The sequence below is a fragment of the Cloeon dipterum genome, chromosome 4 (assembly GCF_949628265.1).
Source record: "Cloeon dipterum chromosome 4, ieCloDipt1.1, whole genome shotgun sequence".
Taxonomy (NCBI): domain Eukaryota; kingdom Metazoa; phylum Arthropoda; class Insecta; order Ephemeroptera; family Baetidae; genus Cloeon; species Cloeon dipterum.
The window spans coordinates 1,813,491-1,833,582 of record NC_088789.1 but is presented as its reverse complement, the minus strand read 5'-3'; the positions used below and the strand labels follow the sequence as shown (position 1 = coordinate 1,833,582).

Here is a 20,092-nt window from a genome sequence, read left to right as displayed (position 1 = left end):
GAAAATTCCTTGTGATTCATTCCTTGTCAAAAGCAAAATTTAACATAAATTCTCCATAATCTCCATCACACACCTCTTGGCGCGAACGATTCAAAAGTCTGAAGTGCTGGAGTTAAATACATTATTTTTGATTGGCTATTATACAACCACGTGACCTCGAGGGTGCACGCTGATTGGCCGTTGCAAACGAGCTGTGGGGTATCAGCAGCACAGCAGCTCTCGGCTCGCATGAATCGTATGAAGTGAAAGTCGGAGGTTCCGAGTTGATTTCACGTTATCCTTGCTGCGCCGGCAGTGCGCCCCGACACGGCCATTTGGCTGACTGACTCATCGAGTTCGAGTGAGTGTGTGTGCGAGTGCGAGCGTTTGGTCGCTTCAATGGCGACATGGCCAGTGCGATGGTGCACAATCCACGCACTTGGGCCTCCAACAAGATCAATGTGCCCGTCGAGCGCATCCTGGACGAGGCCCAGGGTACCGGTGACCTCAACCTGAGCGGCCGCAGACTCAAGGAATTCCCTCGCGGCCGCAAAGAGTTCGCTCTGGGGGACACCCTCAACGCAGGTAATATTATTTACCCGTGCGGCGCCGCCGCACCCATGTGTGTGCAAGCACTCATGAGATTGCATCGAAGTTAACCCTTTTTATTATCTTCTTTCATCCATTAAAAGACCCGGAAAAGTTTGCCTAGAACGACAGGGCGGCTCCGACGTCAGTGTGTTATGCGGGTGCAGGAAGTTGGGCCTGGTTGAGCCTTCCTGTGTGGATACATATTATGTACCGTGCTCGAAACAGGAAAGCGGCGACTCGGTCTAGACGCATTCTAATTAGTGTCGCCTTGTTGAATATTTATGCACTTGTGGAACTCTGTCACACACATGAGAAGAGAGGATTTTGGAGGAGAATTAATTCCCCTATAATATTTTTTATTTCTTAAATCACAAGCATTGATGTGATTTTGTGTGTGTAACTGGATGATTATTTCGGATTTTCGACAGCAGTATCAGTTGAATATTTTTGTTAGCATAGAGGGAAGTTCATTGAGATAAGAACTATCGTACATACACTGATGTTTCCATGACGCCCAAATCGAGCTTTTCGTGAGGCTTTGATTCAGTGCGCAATTTATATTGATCTGATATTTCGCCATTGATTGCGCCGTAAAATGTTGCATGCAAATTGCCATTTAGTAGCTTGCGTGTTGGCTGGAATATTAATTTACAATTTCTACCATACGCTTTTCCATTATCAAAAGGGACATGCACGAAGCTCCTGCAAATAGTCCAAGAAACAATAGCAGCAGCGCACGTTTTCCAACTTTTAAAAATGCCAAGGCTACATCGAGAAGATCTATATAGCCTTGCGCTTTTAATTAATTAATTCAGCTCTTGAAGCGCCAAATTAATTATTGTTCTCCACGAGCTTCTAGAACGTATCCGGTGTAAAATTTTTGGCTTCGGCACAACGGAATTACCGCCTGCGGTCGCGAAAAAATGAACTATCTAATCTCTTGTGGCCCCCTGAGGCTCGTGACGCAGCGCTGAAAATGGTAGGAATAGACATTATGGCCCCAAGCCCAAACAGTATGCCGTTCGTTTGAAATGTCAGTGGCCCCTTTTCGCCGAAAGGCCTGCGAGGCAATGCCAGTTGTTCGCGGGCTGACCCCTAACCTCGACAATGGTGCATTGGAGTCAATTGATTGATATGAATCACCACACAGGCTCATTTGAAAAAGACTTAAAGATATTATACCCTTTGCTACGACGTTGTGATCATCCGGCTTCAATTGAAATTTATTTGACTTTGATTTTAACGTCCATTAAAGATTAAAGAGGATTGATACTGCAAAATCGTGGAAAATGCTTGTTGTCAATGCATGAACTCTTCCCTAGGATTGAGTTGAAGCCAAAATTAACCTAAAGTAGCAGTGTACATTTCTGAGAAAAGTTGAAGACTTTTCCCTTTCTTAAAATTCTATTTTTGTTTTTATTTCCTAACAAAGAGTTTCCCTAAAAGGTTCAATATGCTGTTGGACAGAGCTCGACGAGAGGAATCGAAATCTGCCAAGAAAATGTGGTCAAGCGCTGGAAATTTAGGAAAAAAATTGAATTTTTGCTGCCGCAAGGCCCTTTTTTACGATCGCCAAAATTTTAAACAAATTTTTCCAACTTTCCAAATTATTTTCAACTTTTCCCTTATATAAATCCACTTTGATTAAATTTCTTTGGTCACTTAAGCCATTCAACCCTTTTTTACCTGTTATAAACTATATTTTAATTATCATTTCCAAACCAATGTTTTTAAGCTCGTTCAATTTTCGCGTGCTATAAAAAGTTATGATGAATTTAAGTGTTTCACCTTTCAATTTTTCTTAAACCCAAATTTGTCTTAACATTCTATGTTTTTGGAATTTTACACTTGAGACTAAATCATTTTCTGGGGTCGTTATCTTTCAATCTAGTGCTATCGGGTTACATTATTTTAACGTACCAGCCGGCAGTTTCGTCTTACGCATAAAATTTGCATTTCTTTCGATTTGTTTGTACTTAATAAATCAAATTTATTTGTGTTTCAGACTTGTCAAAAAATCGTTTTTCCGAAGTGCCTGCCGAAATATGTCAGTTCAGTTGCCTCGAAAGACTTGATTTGTATCACAATGTGCTGCGCTCCGTTCCAGACAATATCCAGTTTTTGCGCTCACTCATATATCTCGACCTCAGGTAAATCACCTTGCTATATTTTTTATTTATAATTGTATTTTAAATTTTTTAGCCGAAATCAATTGCAATGGTTGCCACCTGGCATTTGTCAGCTGGCCAGCCTGCAAGTGCTGTTGCTGTCCAACAACAGGCTGGCACGATTGCCATCAGACCTCGGATGCTTGTCCGAATTGGCCGAACTAGACGTCGCGGCCAATCAGTTGACAATGCTGCCAGCCTCCATTGGCAAGCTGCACCGACTACGTTTTTTAAACGCTAGAAGAAACCACTTGACACAGCTTCCAGCTGGTTAGTTTGCTAATTTTCTACTTAGTCGTGCTCATTTTCGTGCCGTGTTTGAACAGAAGTGGCCGCACTTCGATTGGAAAAGCTTGACTTGACTGCCAACCAGATTTCCTCGCTTCCAGTTGAACTGAGAGTAATGGATTCTCTGGTGGAACTTAGCTTAGATCACAATCCTCTCGTTTCCCCACCGAGCGGCGTAAGAAAAGATATTATCGCTCTGTTTGTTTGTTTTGACCAAGTTGTTTGCTTTTACAGCTCTGCGCTAGAGGAAAGGTTCACATCTTTAAATACTTGGAGGGGATTTCACAAAGAGGGGACGGGCGTAGGAGGCATGCCGATACACTGGATAGTCGCGGGCCTTCTAGACGACGACAAACCCTTCCTGGAAGGTGCGTTATTTTCTCTTTTTTTTAGTTAAAATTTTAATAATTATTTGGAAATTCTGATTTTACAAACAGAGTGTCAAAAACGCCAGAGCCAGAAATTTTCTATGGACATAACGGTACTTCCTCATCCGCGAACGGCACACTATTGGCCGCCACTCTGAGCAGTCTTGGTCTGTCAAACGGATCTTCCGGTCATTCCACACCTTCAACTCTTTCTCCTGGTGATAGCGGTTGCCTCCTTGACGAGAACATTGTAAGCCGCCGTTCGTGAGAAATGACCAAATCGATCATTGTTGTGCTCTTTCCAGATGCAGTCAAGTCAGGAGATGGCCAAGAGGCCAGACAGGCTGGCCGGGTTGGTGGACAACCAACACAACCTCACTCCCAGGTAAGTGCTGTTGTAGCCCTTTCCGTGCTTCGCATTTAGCTCCCCACTCAACCATTTAGATTTGCTTTTGTTTGAGCCTCGCTCCAATTTTGTTTATTTTGGTTTGCAGCCACAAATCCGTGGTGACGGACGGTGAGGAAAAGAAGGGGCCTTTAGAGCACATGCAAACCTACAGGTACCGCAGCCTCACCTCACTCATTCATTAGTCTCATCTCAATCATGCATCCTTCCTTATCTAATCGGTGTCCCGCCGCGTTTTACCTGAAATTGGAATACGAAAAAATCGTTTTGTCTGAACAATATCAATTGGGAGCGTGGAATGACTGGAAAACTATTAGAAATATATTTCAGTGCCGAAAGAAAACGATAACACATGGAAATAATTGTTCAAAAAACCCTTGAGCCTGCTTCTAACTAATCTAATACATGAAAGGTTTAAGCCTTATTCAGAAGATTATTAAATAAATTTTGAAACTTGAATAACACCAGAGATATGGTTTTAAATTCATGAGTTGCGTCAACAAAACATGGTTTATTGGGCAGTGTCGAGTAATAATCAGCTCTTTAGGAGAGAAACCATTGGAAGTAATGAGTTTGTAACAAAATCCCTCATCCAAATACCTGGTTTTTCTAAATGTATTATTATGTCTAAAAATTTTGACATTTTCACTCAACTAAAACGAACTTAAGGCAAACTAAGGGACTTAACTGAAAAAGACTTTTAAGCTTCGGGTCTAGGAAATCAGATTTCCAGTGTGAAAAATCTTATACCTGCATGAATTCCATTTTTTAAGGCTTGTTATAATTCTTGTTTTCAGCATTCCAGTTTCAAGTAAAACTCGACGCACTGTATAATCCTTTCAGCACTTTATAACGATAACAATTTCACCCCTCCAGTTCACATCATCTCTCATTTAGGGATTTTTACTTTGACCAAACTTTGGGCTCGCCAGTTGATGTCCAACGCGAACTGGAAATTTTAACAATTTAATCAACCTCAAACTGGCGTTCCCAACGTTTGGCAAGGCTTTGCAATTGTAATTACAGAAATTAAAATTAACTCGCTTGACGTGTATTTCCTTGTGTAACTAATAATGACGCAAAGCCTTCTCAGTGTGTATCTTTAGTCTTTTCTCACTTGAGAAGGCTTTTGTTTGAACTCATCAAATAAATTTGTTTTCTTGTGTTCTCCGTGTCACGCTTCTTAATTGCCGGTTACGCTTGGCTGATTTTTGTTTTGCAATCCAGGGAGTACAAGGAGCAAATGCGTTTACAAAGGAAGCAGTCGCAGGAAGTGTACAAGAGAGGGCAAGACGCGAGTCCACCTACACCTCCCACCGAGAGCATATCTCCAAAGACTGCCGCGAGCAAAGAAACAGGCGAGAAGAAACTCGATCCAAAGATGGAGGCTGTCATTTCTTACGTTAAGGTGAGTTGAATCTTTTTCGTCGTCTGCAAAACTATAAGGAATCTTTTTCATTGCAGTCACAAATTCCAAACGGTCACAGTCAAGCTGATAATAATAACCACCGATGGAAGAAGCCTGAAAACGTGAAAAAGTTGTCGCCGACTCGAACTCTCAGTTTCACAATGAGGAGGGAAAATGAAAAAGCTAAAGAAGAGGCTATTTTGCTCGCCCAACTAAAGCAGGTCAGTAAACAAGCCATAGATAAATAAATTTTGATTAAACTCTAAATACTCTTTTTACAGAACTTAGAGACTCGGTTGAAGATGTCATTGCCAGCGCAGGAACTTGGTGACGCCCTTCAAGATGGCATTGTCCTCTGCCATTTGGCCAACCACGTGAGGCCTAGATCGGTTGCTAGCGTGCACGTGCCATCTCCTGGCATGGTAAGCGTTTGATCCACCAGCTAAATTTTAAGTAGAAAATTCAAAGCTCCACTTGGACATTTTACGGGTCACAGTTAACCTATTTTGACACCAAAAACAATTGTTGTGTAGATTATAATCATTTAAAATTATATTTCAGCCAAAACTTCCAATGGCGAGATGCAGGAAAAATGTAGAAAACTTCTTGGAGGCTTGTCGGCGGATTGGAGTTCCTGAGGTGAGTAACTAGAACCCTAAAAGTGTGAGGAAAGAGCAAGGCTTTATGGAATGAGTAGGAGTGTAGGAGTTGTTGATTTGAGAGCAGATAATTTGGGGGCAGGTCCGGCAAAGCGGGTCTGACTGTAGTAACTCTGTTGCAGGCGAGTGTGGACCAACTCTCGCAGGCGCTAGCTCAGTCAGAGTGGCTGCTGGACTGCCGGACCTGTCCCCTTTTGGCCGAGGTGGTGCGTCACCTCCTGCAGGTGGCCGACCAGAATCACAACAACAAGTACCGAGGCAACGGTCTCGGCCTCATCTATGAGGAGGAGCCCGAAGATTTTGATCCGGACAAACTGGATTCGAACAGAGAAGATGTCGATATCGCGGAGGAAGACGAGATCGCGGCGGACAGGGCTTGCTCCAGTCGGGCGTCGAGCATTATCCTGTCAGCCATCTTTCTCGCTGGCGCTGTGCTGACCTATTTTCTGCCCAAAGAAGAATCGCTATTTTTCTGACCGCGTTTTTTTGTCTTTGGACTCGTTTCTTTTTCCTGATCTTGCAGTTATAATATGCTAGTCTGAACCACAAAAGACTTAAAACACACACTGGAAGCAGGCAAAGCAGCTTCTGTTTTTTCTTTCAATCTACCTTGCTTGCAATCACTCAGAGCCCAGGAGCTTCTCCACAAGTATTCCGTGAAAATGCATTCGAATTCGAACTTCCAATTTTTGAGAGGTGATATATACACTAATTTGCTCAATCCCCCGTTGAATGCTGCTGGGCTGGTTGATGCGAAATTCCTTCTTCAATCCTTGTTTGACAGGCTGTCTTGTGAAGAAGCACTGTTAAAGACACGCTTATCTTCTGTAAACTCGAAACAAACAAGCCTTAACTGCAAGTGCATAATTTATAACAACAACAAATATAATATACACAGCCAAAAATTACCAAATTCAAACTTGGTAACATTGAATAATCACCTGTGTAGCTGCGTAGTAAGTATTTTGTATCTGTATTTTTGAAATGCCTGAAGCACTGATCGGCAATAATTTTGGACGCGATCTTTGGAAATAACATAATATTTTTCAATGACACAACGTGTAAAATGGGGTAGGTGATTATTTTGTAGCCAGTTACTTAACTTTTCTGCTTATTCAGCACCTGGTTTGGTTGTTGATCAATCAATACCACGATATACGCCAATAATATTATTAATGTATATTAATCAATCACAAAATACTGCTCGTCTAGTCGCGCCCAAAGGGTCAAATAGGAATCAAAGAAAGTTTAGTGGCCATTTTGTCTATCCAACATGATGATCGGGTTGAACATCCAAAGAGAGGCCATATTATTCTAAATGCCTTTGAAAATCCTGGTTACAGTATCACAAATCAACTAAACTTATTATCCACGTGATTATTATTTAGCCTTCTTCGTGTATCTATTTTAGATAAAAATTAGAGGTGATCAGGTTAAAATATATCGATTCCGTTCTATAATTTTGCATTTTGTACAGCACTTGCATTTAGAGCACAGACCAAAATTCTCTGATCTCCTCAAGTTTGAAACGGCTGACTAATGAATTTGTGCTGTAAAAATGATGTGAAAGACTTAATTATTTGGATTTGTTTGTATCAGAACTGATGGAAGCAAACTCCCAGTTTGCATTTTGCTAGCTGACTCAATTTTAATTTGAATAATTCGAATTTATACTTAAGATTTAATTTATTTGTTTAAGGTAAGCTAAATCGCTCGGTTTCTGTTAATGATATATCAATAAATATTCGCAGACTTATGAATACACTCTCAACCTTTTCTTTCGCCTACAAATTCATTTCCTCAAAGCCTTGCTCCGACGATTTCCAAAGAGATGAAAATAAGCCGCTCTTTTTATTGCAGACATTGATGTGTTCCTCAGCTGATGTGCTGGAAGGGAAAGGTACTGTTCGAGTTGCCATCACAACCAGCGAGCTGCTGAAGTTTCACCAGCCTCGACAAACCCACATCTGAATCCCTCTAAATTTGGTGCCAAATATTTAAGCACGAAGAACCTGTTTACTCCCATTTCTGTGTGAGAAGTTGTTTCAGTTCCGATTTCTATGTGTTATGAAACCCTTATATGGCTCGCGAACAAAGCAATGACAGATAGTCTGCCTGTGAGACTGAGACCAGTTTGGGTCCAGTTTTGTACTGTATGTTGAATGTTGGGCCTGATTTTGAGACGCTGTGTGGAGTTGGAAGGGATTTTGGAGGCACGGTGCATCCTCTTCAAATCTAGTCGAATTAGAAGTGCTTTGCTGGGTGCGTAATATATATTTAAACACGATATTTAACTAAAACTCCAAACATACACAACACACTCACACTAATCCAACAAATCAATCGGCCCGTTGCTCACTTCAACATGTATTTTAAATCAGAGGCCAAATATTCAGTCCATAGACTAGTGACCATTTATTGGGCGCGTAAAATATTCTCGTATATAATTATTATGAACGTCGGCTTCGTTAGACGGTAGTCCATTTTATTCAAACTAATGGGATAATCGTTATTAATCGTTTATGCAATGTGAAACTCGAAAGAAATGTTTTGATAATCTTGGACAATATCCATCCAAATCGGTTTTGATAAGTGAGAATTTTAGATTATAATTTTTGTAAAACTCCAAGCGATCTGAGATAGCAAATCACTTATTCTTCAATGATTCCGCTTTCTAAAAATCTCTTTGAACAAGTTATGGTCTCTTTTAATTCCAGTTAAAACTGATTGTGAGTTGGAACAAATTTTATTTTATTTTTTTGGGTATATCTTTTGTATTGCTGCGTTACTATTTCGAATATGTGTGTTAAATAATGAAGAAAATAGTTATTAAGAGCATTAACTGCGAACACTTCCTGCCTGTTTGCCGCAGAGACGGCAAGTTGATTTACTATGATGATCAAACATATCGGTTGAATTCTTGAACAAACAAATCATAACAAAAATCTCATCATTTTTGCCACTGCTGTATTAGAGTCTGAACTCGGTTTTACTTACTATTAGTTAGTCTCCAATACTTACACTTACTTTTAGCTTTGTACTTTCCTGTCAATTATGTGGGCATTTATTTATTCTTCATATTTACTTTTCAGTGGCCAGAAAATTCTGCGCCTCGTCAGAAAAATAAATATGCGATCAAGTTTTATTTCAAATAATGCTTATTTGCTGGTTCATTTAAACTCTCAATGAAGGTATCTCCTGCTATCCTGCGTCGTAACATTATGTAAGTCAAATAAATTTTACACCCCGCGATAACCTGAAGAAAAATGCATTTTTACTCAAGAGACTCCTCGTCTTAGGAAACTTCCCTTCTCCTTTGCTCAGCTATCAAAAGAAACTCCTATCTATAAGTATAAAAAAGATTTTATCCAAAATATATATTATAGAACAGAAGGTGCACAAAATTGCGCCGAGTTCAACTTTAATGAGCATTTATTTAGTTATCATTTGGAAAAGGTTGAGAAGCAATTTTCTGCATTGGAAAGCGTATTATTTTGTCTTCATATAGGTTTTCATTAGCTTCAATACAAAATCTGCAAAATGTATTGATGACTAAATAAATTTAATATCATGTTACAAATATTTATGCAAGTCATTTTTGGCTAACGTATGGCTAATGAAAATAAGAAACTGCATAAAATTTTAATGATACTTATATTTTTTAATTAAACTTGATAAACATCTGTAAATCAAGAGTCTCTTTATTTATATTTATGCTAACGCAAAAAATAAATTCGTTTTGAAGGATGGCCCCCGCTAAATTAAAAAAAATCCCTTATGCAACCCCAATGCATTACTGACAAACAGGTTGCATAGCTTCTGAAAAATGGTTAATTTTTAAATAATTTAGATCGAATGAAAATTTTCTAGCATAATAACTCAAAGAGCATAATTTTTATCGTGGATTATATATTATATACACATCTACACACCACAATATTTTGATATATTTTCATCTTTGGCGCTAAAATAAAGGGTGAAATCTAGAGATTCCAGCAGCGGCAGCGCTCCAAAGCCCGGAGTGCGACGCATGCGCAGGCGTATTATGAATTTTGATTGATGAAAAATGGGAGGCGGCCTGGAAATTGCTTAATCAATACTCTATTTTGAGATGAATTTTCTCAAAATTTGCACCGTAACAGCATGAGACTAAACTTGGTATGTATTATAACATTTCCCTTTTGGTGTTGAGCTTAAATTCGAGGTCCGCCGTGCCTTGGTACGTGCTGAATTTCTGCTCGGAATTTTCCCCGGGGCTGCACCCCCACTTGGGAATCGAAATTTTTGGTCAACTTCAAAATTTTCTTTCCTGATTGCAGCTGTTCCTGTCAATAGCCGTCGCTGTCGGACTGGCTGTGGCTGTGTTTGGGCCCCCTCATATGTCAAATCCGCTGTTAACCAAAGATGATAATGTTTTGCACATCGCTGGCATTTTTCCCATCGGAGGGAAAGGAGGGTGGCAGGGTGGCCAGGTTAAAATTAAAACCATACGAATTTTCTTGTAAAATTATAATCCATTTTTTACCAGGCATGCCAGCCGGCAGCAAGATTGGCACTGGAAGACGTCAACAATAGGACTGATTTATTGCCAGGATTTATATTAAAATTGCATTGGAATGATAGCGAGGTTGAATGTTTGTACAATTCCACTGCCCCAGTATAATCATGATTCATTCTTTAGTGTGAACCAGGATTGGGTGCATCTGTCATGTACAACCTTTTATACAACAAACCGCAGAAGCTGATGCTTTTGGCAGGTTGCAGCACAGTTTGCACGACGGTAGCAGAAGCGGCCAAAATGTGGAATCTAGTCGTGGTAAATTTTGAAATAAACATTATTTTTTTCAGGTTTATAAAATTGTTTTTTCAGCTCTGCTACGGTGCCAGCTCGCCTGCCTTGTCAGACAGAAACCGCTTTCCAACCCTTTTCCGAACGCACCCATCTGCCACTGTGCACAATCCAACTAGAATTAAGTTGATGGAGAAATTTGGCTGGTCCAGGGTTGCTATTCTCCAGCAGGCTGAAGAAGTTTTTATATCTGTAAATTTTTATAGAAAAATTTGAAAATGTTCTGAATGTTTTGGAAATTTAGACTGTAGAAGATTTAGAAGCGAGGTGCAAAGAGGCTGGAATAGAAATTGTCACGCGCCAAAGCTTCTTGTCCGACCCGACTGACGCAGTGAGGAACCTCAGGCGCCAAGATGCACGTGTGATCGTTGGCTTGTTTTACGTTGTAGCCGCAAGAAGAGTGCTCTGTGAGGTCTATAAGCACAAACTCTACGGCAAATCATATGTCTGGTTTTTCATAGGTAAATATATCGATATTTAATTTAAAAACCAACACTTATTTAAATCTTAGGATGGTACGAGGATGACTGGTTTGAACAAAATTTGGAAAAAGAGAAAATAAACTGCACGAGGGAGCAAATGAGAATCGCAGCTGAAGGTCATCTAACAACTGAGGCGCTCATGTGGAATCAAAATAACCAGAGGACTTTGTCTGGAATGGTAGATTGATTTCTTTTAACTGGAATTTTATTTTTTTTGATTATTATCTTTTGCTGTTTCGCAGACTTCTGACGATTTTAGAATCCGCTTGAATGAGGCGTTGAAGAAGGAAAATTACGACATTGACAATATGCGCTATCCCGAAGGCTACCAGGAAGCGCCATTAGCTTATGATGCAGTCTGGGCTGTTGCATTAGGTAATTAATAGAATATTGATTTTCATCTTGTCTGTATGCAAATTATCAACAGCGTTCAACAAAACTATGGAGAAGTTGGACCGTGTGGGCAAAAGTTTGAAAAATTTCACCTACACAGACAAGGAAACGGCAGATGACATCTACTCAGCCATCAACAGCACTCAGTTTCTCGGAGTTTCTGTACCTAAGCGAAATAATTATAAAAAATTCGCCTCTAATTGAGATTTCGTAGGGTCATGTGGCTTTCAGCTCCCAGGGTGATCGTATCGCCCTGACGCAGATAGAGCAGATGATCGATGGGAAATACGTCCTTCTTGGCTATTACGACACCCAAAGTGACAACCTCACTTGGAACAACAAGGAGAAATGGATTGGTAATTTTACTTTTGCAGAAAGAGCATTTTCCTTTAACTAATTTTGCAGGAGGGAAGGTTCCTCAGGATAGGACGATCGTCAGGACGGTTTTGCGGACCGTTTCACTGGGACTGTTCATCTCGATGGGCACAGTTTCTGTTGTTGGCATTCTCTGGGCCATTGCTCTGATCGTGTTCAACATCTTGCACCGCCACAGAAAAGTTATTGAAACCTCGCATCCTGTGTGCAACACCATTATGCTTGTTGGAGTTTGCCTCTGTCTCGGATCAGTCTTCTTGCTTGGTGAGTTTCACCTCTGCGTCTGAGGAGAGATTTAAACAATGTTTGGGGTTTTAGCCAGGGTGGTTAAAAAATGAATTTTTGCCGGCATAAATTGTTTTTATTTTTTAAAAATCGGTTCAAATTTAAGGCTAAAATAGGTTGTTTACTACTTTTATAATTTTAAAATTTAAAAGTCTTGTTAAATTTTATATTCAAAAGTGGAGAGCTGTGTTTTATGCTTGAATTATATAATTTTGTTCCCTAATTTTAGCCAATTGATTTGACTGATTTGCTCAAAATCTTTTTAAAAAGCTGGCATTTTTGGAACACTGGATTTTAAAGCACCACCCACGTAATTTTTGCTTATCCCTACAGGCCTTGATGGAAGATTTGTTGAATCTGAGAGCTATCCAGCTGTTTGCCAAGCCAGAGCTTGGATTTTGACCCTGGGATTCACCCTAGGCTATGGAGCCATGTTCTCCAAGGTTTGGCGTGTGCATCGACTGACCACCAAGTCAAAGCAGGACGGAAAAGTAGTTAAATATAATCAAATTGTGTCAGTATGGATTTATTAATATGCTGCATTATAGAAAAAAGTTGAGCCATGGAAATTGTACTGGATGGTTGGCGGATTTTTAATTGTTGACATAATCTTGATGCTGTGCTGGCAAATAATCGACCCGCTGCAGAGGAGCATTGAGATTTTTCCCCTGGAAGACCCATCCTCCACTGATGACGACATTAAAATTAGACCTGAGCTGGAGCACTGTGAAAGTCACCATAACAACGTTTGGCTTGGTACTGCATAAATTATTTGATTTTTACTATATTATTTTCTTTTTGAAAATTCCAGGGATTTTGTGCGGCTACAAAGGATTGATTCTGATTTTTGGGCTTTTCCTGGCTTATGAGACAAGGAGCATCAAGGTTTGGCTTTCCAGTATTTTAAATTTACTGTTAAATTAATAATTATAATCTTCTGCCTAAGGTGAAACAAATCAACGACTCGCGCTACGTCGGAATGGCAATCTACAACGTCGTCGTGTTGTGTTTGATCACTGCGCCCGTCATTATGGTAATTGCATCGCAGCAGGACGCCAGCTTTGCATTTGAAGCTCTTGCCATCATTTTCTGCTGTTTCCTCTCAATGGCTCTTGTGTTCGTGCCAAAGGTAGCAATGTCGGCAGTCATAAATTTTTGTGCTAAACGCTTCGCTTTAGATCGCAGAGATAATCCAACATCCAAGGGACAAAGTTGAGGCCAAATACAACACTGATGCTGGCGTATCGAAGGAAGATGAAGACCGCTACCACAGTTTGCTTGCTGAAAACGACGAGTTGCAAAAATTAATTTCTGCGGTAAGATTTTAAGATTCTTTTTGTGCCTGATAACTGTCCAGACTGTTGAAACTCATTTTATTCTGGCTAGAGGTCGGCTGGTGAGACAGGGTTCGCCAATTTCGCAACGCGTAAACATGCATCATTGGTTTTTTGTGCAAAAAAACAGCTGGGAAAAAACCAGTTTTGGTTTTTTTTCGCATTTTTTTAATTTAGCGCCAAAAAGGTCACATTTTGAGCCAAAAAGTTAGAAATTTTGGATAATTACGATTGGAGTTAGAATTTTGTGTCTCTTGGTGTAACCAGTGGCATTTTTACTGATTTATAAAAATCCCTAATTTTGGTCATAGATCATGAGAATATTTTATTTTCATTAAAAACACATTTATTCCAGGAAAATGCGCAACATTGGAGAAAACCCGCAATACAATGCGATTTTCCAGAAAAATGCGGGTTGTTGCGAACCCTGATTTAAGTCTTAGGTCTTAAATGAAAGGTATTGACGAGTACCTTCACCTGAAATACCCTGACGACATTTTTCAGATCAAATTTCGCAATTTTTCCAACGCTGCCGACCATTATCACACTTATTTGCAAAGCCGCTGGCACCAATCCTCAAGCGCAAAGTGCTTGTTCCAGTTGATAATAGATTTAAAATTCCTTTGCAGAAAGAGGAGAAGATAAGGATTCTGAAAATCAAGCTGCAGGAGCGTGAATCGATGAAATCGTCTGGCACTGACGGCACTGCTCCTTCCGCCGCTGAAGGGATGAACGAGCCTATCTGCCTGGGGGCCGGCGGCGTTCGCAACAACCTGATCCCGGCACGCACGTACCACGGCAACGCGGCTGGCGCTCAACCAGAGCCTGCAGGTTTGATTCTCCCTGATCCTTTTACCACTAACTCAGATTCTGCTATTGGCCCAATTTCCGGCTACACGCGTAGTTCACAATCAGACTTTGAGTTCTCAGAATCATATCTATAAATTATCGCGAATTCTTGGGAACAATGTTGATGCTCACGTAACCGAACAATCATTGGCACTTTACCGACTTGGCATTTAGGCTTAACTATTTTCTTAAACCTTGGCAACAGCTTAAATATATTTGTAAAGAATTTACACTCTAAAATTTATAACAACCTCTGCCACATGAGATTAAAGGAAAACGGAAACACGTGTGGTATTTACATATATAAAAATAAGTATTTATTAAGATGAGAACTGAAATTAAGGCACAGTAACGCTCTAATAATCGATTGACTGTCTTTTTTCTCTCTCCTTCTCACAACCTTTGTTTAACTCCGCTAGGTCGAGGTATGGGGGCACGAAACTCAGCTAACCTCAGCTCAGCTTGAACGGGAGCTATGGATTCGGGTTTAGTCACCTGATTTTGCAAAGCATGAATTTAAACTGTATCTCTAGTCTTTATTCAACTTTATTTTTTCTAGTCCTTTTTTACGTTTTTTACGTTATTTCATAGAACATTGGTTATGAGAAGGAATTTATCTTTGTGTGTTCGCTAATAATTGTTTTTTTTTGTTGTCAATCAATAATCAATGTTCAATGAAATTGTGTGTACTCCACCTAATGTTACCCAAATACCTGAGATTTCAAAACTTAATAGTTTTTCAATGTTTGTTTTATTTAATTATTGCATGTTGACGTTTTAACTTATTAATAAATATATCGTGAATATACACACAGATCATTGATGTTTGTAACTAACAATATTAGGTAAAGTTAAAAATGCATGTGCTTCTTCAGCCTAAAAAACTAAGTATAACGTTCCCCTGAAGAGCATTGTGGCAGTAATTAACCATCTTAAGTAGCTTAGTTTTGTCAACAAAATATTAAAAAGTGATGTTTAATGAAATGTTACGGAATCTCTTTATTGTATATGTTAGAATATATGAGTTGTTCATGCACAACACACACAAAACAAGACTATAAAAGCACAAGGTGTTTAAATGTTTGACAAAAAATAAATGTAATTAAGGCAACAATTGTGTAGGGAAGTCGTACATGAGAGCTATCCGAATCTCTGTTGAAGAGCAGGTTTTAATTCAAATTAAATAACACTTATAAGTGGTCAGAAAAGTGCTGCTGGATTTTTCTTTTACATTCCCCCTTCCTTGGAGAAAGCGCGCACCAATTTTTTCTTGATGTAGGAGCCGATTCTGCCAGCCACTGGTTTTTTGAACGAGCTGCGTTCGTCTTCCACGGAAAGCGACCTTTTCAGGCCAGGCACATAAAACGACTTGAGTTCCCAGTTGACACCAAACTCCTCCATTATCCTCTGGAGCATGCGAGTGTAGTCTGTGTGGTCGTTTTCGTCCGCCCTGAATGAAATTTTCACCAAGGACTGCAGATTCGGCAGAAGGCTCAAACCCTCGTCCGTGATGTCGTATTCCATGAAGGTCACTCCCAGCGACCTAAAATTGATTTTTGGTTTGATTTTTCATTAATCGAGTGCATTATTCCCCACCTTAATTCCGGCAAGTTGGTGCAAATCAGGTCGAGAATTTCGTCCGTACACTCTAGCTGGAGGAGCTCCAAGGCCACCAAGTTCTTGAACTTGAGGAGATCACACACTTCGATTTGCAAATTTGCATCAAGCCAGAGATTTTGGATTATCTTTAATCGCACGCTGCAGTTAGTTATCATGTAGTCGTACAGATCTTGTCGGTGCTTCTCATCCACACTTCCAATGTTTGCAAAATGAGTATTTTCATTCAAAAGCATTTTGGCAAAATTTGGTGTTAAAAAACGATCTGTTTTTGCGTCAATGTACTCAATTAGAATCTGTAGCACAGGTGGAGCTGTCACGCACGCCAACGTTAGTATTAATCACAAATTGTATCAAAACTTACTCAAAAATTGGAAACCAGAGAATCCAGCGAACTTGTTTTCGTAGTAATCACAGTTTTTCAAAATTGTGTCCATTGTCAGGATCTTCAGCGACGAAGGACTTCGCAGGTGCACACTACGTTTGCTATTTTCTCGGCTGATAAATGCTGGCCGTGGAGCCACTGAAGTGTCAGAAGAAAGATCCATTTCTTCGGGACCACTCCTAATAAAAATAATAAAAGATATTCGTTTAATTAATATAGAGAGATCTCAGCCAGCCGGCAAATTTTAGGTCACGTGCGCAGCCTCCAAAAATTAAAAAAATGCAGGGGAAAAAATGTCTTCCGATATAATTTAATTCCCGCCAGCCGCCGCGCCTTAAATCTGGCGGCTGACACCTCCAATTAAATATCTTTAATCATTATCAGTGCAAAATTGCGTTTCAATATATTTATCTCTTTGTTAGTTGGAATTTATTAAATATTTAATTTAATTATAATTAACGTACTCGGATTTTTTTGTGTAAATATAAATGGCTTACCTCACTGGGATCTCATCCATTTTCATCTAGCGTTTCTCCAAAACTGCGCTCATGAGCTGCCGTCAATTTGGCATTAAAATGATAAGAAGTGAAGTATGTGTTGTGTGGAAGAATCAAGCGCGATATCTCCCGTCTCAGCCCATGTCGCTGTCGACACTTCTTGCCTGCATTTGCGTCAAGTATTAGCGCTTGTTCACACATTTTAGTTCAACGCCTGACTGAGTTAATATCTCGCTTCAAAGGTAAGGTTAGCTAAAAAACAATTTTATTTGAATTTTAATAAATTCTGTTTTATTTATCAACCTCCAAAATTCCCTTGCAACACATAATTTTTTTCTTATCACAAGATCATTGGCTCTATCTTGATGATTGCGGTTTGTAAATATTTACTTGATTATGGGTGAAGGCGAAATACGTGAAGTATTTCTTAATAATTTCATTTTACTTAATTTTTTATTTATACTTGCTATCAACTTTGAGTCATAAAAAGTATGTGCGTCAAGCAAAACCTAATTTTTTAATTGTTCAATAGCACAAGACCTGACATTACAAAACCCTCCTTCATGAAGTAAAAAAATGAAAGTACTCTTTATAAATGACTCTCAACCCACCAGTTGTATAAGCACATATTGTTAGTGTTCGAAGCCGCCAACATATGGCGCCACCGTATTCTTTTGTATTAAATTTATTTTTAAGGCGCTGCGATTTTGGACTCAATCCTGCTGCATTTTGTATGCTTTCTTTTGGCGTGCTGAAAACCAAAATCAGTCCAGCCATTCACCGTTAAATCATCAGTGAAGATTATTTATTTAAAAGTAAAAATTATTTACGATTCTACGGCGATTGGCTTAACCGATTTAGGTTTTTCAGCACGTCAAAAGAAAGCATATTAATTTAAGAATGCACAGTAGCAAGATTTAGTCTGAAACCGTAGCGGAAGTGCCTTAAAATTAAAATTATTACGGTGGTATATGGCGGCGCCATCTGTTGGCGGCTTCGAACACTAAGGGTTTATACAACTGGTGAATTATGCATCACAAAATTACAACATTTTGATCAATTGCTTATTCTTGTGCTTTAAGCCCGCCTGAGCGAATGATTTGCAGCAGTTCTGCAACAGAGGCGTTGGTTTTGACTGCTTCACGATCAAAGTGTGTTCGACTGGCGCGGAAGCCGTTGCTGCGGAGGAACGTGACAACTTTGTCTGCCTTGATCATTTTAGAATCTTTGGGCCGGTTGTGGTGCAAATTGTAATAGAATGGAGGGGCGGCAGTTTCGACACAAACTCTCTTGTTTGGCGGGTCATCACCATCAGATTGTGAGACAGCACAGGTCAACGGCGTTGTTTCAGGGCACAAAGCTTCTTCCAACAGCTGGCTGAGGATTTCACCGGCTTCGCTTTTCCACGGAAATGCAGAGCACTCAGACACCATTTTTTGGAGGAAATTCGCATCAAAGAGTTCACCACTCCAAACCGGTCCAATATTGATGGCCGTTTTCCCAGGCATCTTAGATTTGCAAGAGCATGCTAGAAGGCTATACGGATTTTCTGAAATTATGATGATTTTGGCTTTTTGGTTCTAAAATAATTTTTTTCCTGGAAGTTTACCTATTACGTAATTTGTGTCAGGGTAGAACGCCCTCTCTTCACAGATGTTGCAGTGGATCAAGCTGCGGGTGTTCTTCAAGGACTCGTTGGCCTTGGCAGGTCCTTTGTCCACTTGCAGCAGCATCGAGATGGACGACTTGAAGTTGTAGACCCACATCACTCTAATTCCTCTATTCGAGCGAGCAGCTGATCTAAAATTTTGGATCTTTAGACAAGTGATTCTCATTATCTTAAAGTCCCAGCCAGCCACCGATCAAAAAGGGTAAAAATTTAAAAAGTGCGGGAGAAAAAATGTCTTGCGGCCCTTCGAGCTGTTAAACACTGTCAAACTTCATTTTTTAAATATTGTCAGCCGCGCCAGCCGCCGCAGGACAAAGAATCCAACTAACTAAGATGTTGCCTTAAATATAGAGGCTGAGACCTCCAAATAAATCTATCTCAGTAAAATTACCGTGCTGCTGCTGCGACAATGAGTCTTGCAGCCAGTTCCTTGTAATAAAGCGTCTTCCCAATGAGACCCCCATAGTGTCTCTGGGCAACTTCCGGTGATTTGCAATATATGGCTGGGTCGTCCACCGTGGAAATTGCAACCATTCCTCTCCGTGGTATTCTCTTGAAGATGTTGTCCAAATACTGGGAAGAATTCGCAAACCCTTCCAGGTATCTAATAGAAAAATTTAAATCAATTCATTTCATTTCTAAATTAGGAGAGCCATACACAAAGTTGAAAAAAGAGTGGTCATTATTTATGGAGAATGGGTCGAAGTTGAGCACTTGCACCTTGTCCCCAAGGTCATTGATTTTAATATTTTCTTGAACCCGCTCCATCACACTCGGTTCATAGCTGCAGTTCAAGTGGAATTTGGTGACTTCAGAAGAGAGGTGCTTGGCCCACAAGAGTCCAGACGCTCCTGTCGACGGAAATGCTTCCAGACATTGCATTTTTCTCTCCTCCAGACCAGATTTGTCAAAAGCAGCGATACTAGTTGCCACAAGAGCTCTGAAAAATGTCAGTTCAATTAAAAATATTTTATTTTATTTGCTTGGGTAGTGAGAGAGTCATTATTTATATTGTGGAGCATACAGCACATACAAATTATGATTTTTAACAAATAACAGCATAAATTTATGTTTGTTTACTCTCTCAGTTGGAGTCTTAAAAATACGTTCAAGATATTTTTGAGCATGTTTTTGCCATGAAATTTCAGTCAAGTAGGCGCAATACCAAAATTGGAAATTTAATGACACAAAATATCGAAAAAGGATGACAAACCGGGTGAGCGAGAGCTGATAGTCATAGTGACAGGCGGATTGCTTCGGATTTATTGACCCACCGTCCACTAATAATTTAACCCCATATTCGCTGACTTCTTTTGTGGGAAACTCATTGGTTTTCCTGGGATTTTTCCCAATGCGAACACCAAAAGTACTGTCAAAATCCGTCATGCTTGTAACGTGGGTTGAGAGTTGATAATAATAACTAATAAAAGTTAAGCCCCCTTTTTCTTTTGCTGCTGAAAGTACAAGTGACAGCCGCCGGCGCTACGGTA

At 39.8% G+C, this 20,092-nt stretch overlaps 4 protein-coding genes across 7 annotated transcripts; 2 read left to right on the top strand and 2 right to left on the bottom strand.

Annotated features, from left to right (window-relative positions):
- The first annotated feature begins 229 nt into the window (after positions 1–229).
- Lrch (Leucine-rich-repeats and calponin homology domain protein) lies at positions 230–9,134 on the top strand. Of its 3 annotated transcripts, none has more exons than XM_065488183.1 (13): positions 231–564; positions 2,576–2,720; positions 2,773–3,008; positions 3,065–3,201; positions 3,261–3,394; positions 3,464–3,644; positions 3,700–3,779; positions 3,889–3,954; positions 5,028–5,208; positions 5,265–5,429; positions 5,490–5,630; positions 5,770–5,847; positions 5,990–7,631. In XM_065488183.1, exons 1-13 carry the CDS (start codon positions 387–389, stop codon positions 6,341–6,343), a joined length of 2,076 nt encoding a protein of 691 aa, XP_065344255.1. In that variant the 5' UTR covers positions 231–386; the 3' UTR covers positions 6,344–7,631. The 3 variants fall into 3 exon arrangements, with proteins under 3 accessions (XP_065344256.1, XP_065344255.1, XP_065344257.1); XM_065488185.1 differs by lacking the exon at positions 5,990–7,631 and adding an exon at positions 7,728–9,134 and having other exon boundaries at positions 233–564; XM_065488184.1 differs by lacking the exon at positions 3,889–3,954 and having other exon boundaries at positions 230–564.
- Positions 9,135–9,900: 766 nt separating this feature from the next.
- GABA-B-R1 (gamma-aminobutyric acid type B receptor subunit 1) lies at positions 9,901–15,227 on the top strand. 2 transcript variants are annotated; one of them, XM_065490082.1, is made up of 17 exons: positions 9,901–10,025; positions 10,187–10,339; positions 10,396–10,494; positions 10,549–10,683; positions 10,738–10,908; positions 10,961–11,177; positions 11,228–11,376; positions 11,441–11,573; positions 11,626–11,753; positions 11,806–11,947; positions 11,997–12,230; positions 12,585–12,742; positions 12,800–13,007; positions 13,063–13,136; positions 13,198–13,380; positions 13,430–13,567; positions 14,215–15,227. In XM_065490082.1, exons 1-17 carry the CDS (start codon positions 10,011–10,013, stop codon positions 14,527–14,529), a joined length of 2,652 nt encoding a protein of 883 aa, XP_065346154.1. In that variant the 5' UTR covers positions 9,901–10,010; the 3' UTR covers positions 14,530–15,227. The 2 variants fall into 2 exon arrangements, with proteins under 2 accessions (XP_065346154.1, XP_065346153.1); XM_065490081.1 differs by having other exon boundaries at positions 12,585–12,745.
- Positions 15,228–15,382: 155 nt separating this feature from the next.
- LOC135943522 (uncharacterized) lies at positions 15,383–17,086 on the bottom strand. The gene is made up of 4 exons (XM_065490090.1): positions 16,934–17,086; positions 16,416–16,615; positions 16,031–16,364; positions 15,383–15,977 (listed from the first exon to the last, which is right to left on the bottom strand). Exons 1-4 carry the CDS (start codon positions 16,957–16,959, stop codon positions 15,662–15,664), a joined length of 876 nt encoding a protein of 291 aa, XP_065346162.1. The 5' UTR covers positions 16,960–17,086; the 3' UTR covers positions 15,383–15,661.
- Positions 17,087–17,196: 110 nt separating this feature from the next.
- Positions 17,197–20,019, bottom strand: LOC135943521 (TRMT1-like protein). The gene is made up of 5 exons (XM_065490089.1): positions 19,816–20,019; positions 19,261–19,542; positions 18,994–19,206; positions 18,543–18,733; positions 17,197–18,482 (listed from the first exon to the last, which is right to left on the bottom strand). The coding sequence occupies exons 1-5, from the start codon at positions 19,986–19,988 to the stop codon at positions 17,998–18,000; spliced, it is 1,344 nt and encodes a 447-aa protein (XP_065346161.1). The 5' UTR covers positions 19,989–20,019; the 3' UTR covers positions 17,197–17,997.
- Between the last annotated feature and the right edge of the window lie 73 nt (positions 20,020–20,092).

What these genes read in the sequence shown, in the direction of transcription:
- LOC135943521 (XM_065490089.1), bottom strand. Translation starts at nt 19,988, where the DNA reads ATGACGGATTTTGACAGTACTTTTGGTGTTCGCATTGGGAAAAATCCC. An exon ending in TATCAGCTCTCGCTCACCCG is followed by an intron (nt 19,543 to 19,815) that starts GTTTGTCATCCT and finishes GACATTTTTCAG; the next exon opens with AGCTCTTGTGGCAACTAGTA. An exon ending in TGACACAAATTACGTAATAG is followed by an intron (nt 18,483 to 18,542) that starts GTAAACTTCCAG and finishes TCATAATTTCAG; the next exon opens with AAAATCCGTATAGCCTTCTA.
- LOC135943522 (XM_065490090.1), bottom strand. Translation starts at nt 16,959, where the DNA reads ATGAAAATGGATGAGATCCCAGTGAG. An exon ending in ATGGATGAGATCCCAGTGAG is followed by an intron (nt 16,616 to 16,933) that starts GTAAGCCATTTA and finishes TATTTTTATTAG; the next exon opens with GAGTGGTCCCGAAGAAATGG. An exon ending in CTCTGGTTTCCAATTTTTGA is followed by an intron (nt 16,365 to 16,415) that starts GTAAGTTTTGAT and finishes CGTGCGTGACAG; the next exon opens with CTCCACCTGTGCTACAGATT.
- Lrch (XM_065488183.1), top strand. Translation starts at nt 387, where the DNA reads ATGGCCAGTGCGATGGTGCACAATCCACGCACTTGGGCCTCCAACAAG. An exon ending in CGACAAACCCTTCCTGGAAG is followed by an intron (nt 3,395 to 3,463) that starts GTGCGTTATTTT and finishes TTTTACAAACAG; the next exon opens with AGTGTCAAAAACGCCAGAGC. An exon ending in TGCTCGCCCAACTAAAGCAG is followed by an intron (nt 5,430 to 5,489) that starts GTCAGTAAACAA and finishes CTCTTTTTACAG; the next exon opens with AACTTAGAGACTCGGTTGAA.
- GABA-B-R1 (XM_065490081.1), top strand. An exon ending in TGCATTGGAATGATAGCGAG is followed by an intron (nt 10,495 to 10,548) that starts GTTGAATGTTTG and finishes TTCATTCTTTAG; the next exon opens with TGTGAACCAGGATTGGGTGC. An exon ending in ATGAGACAAGGAGCATCAAG is followed by an intron (nt 13,137 to 13,197) that starts GTTTGGCTTTCC and finishes CTTCTGCCTAAG; the next exon opens with GTGAAACAAATCAACGACTC.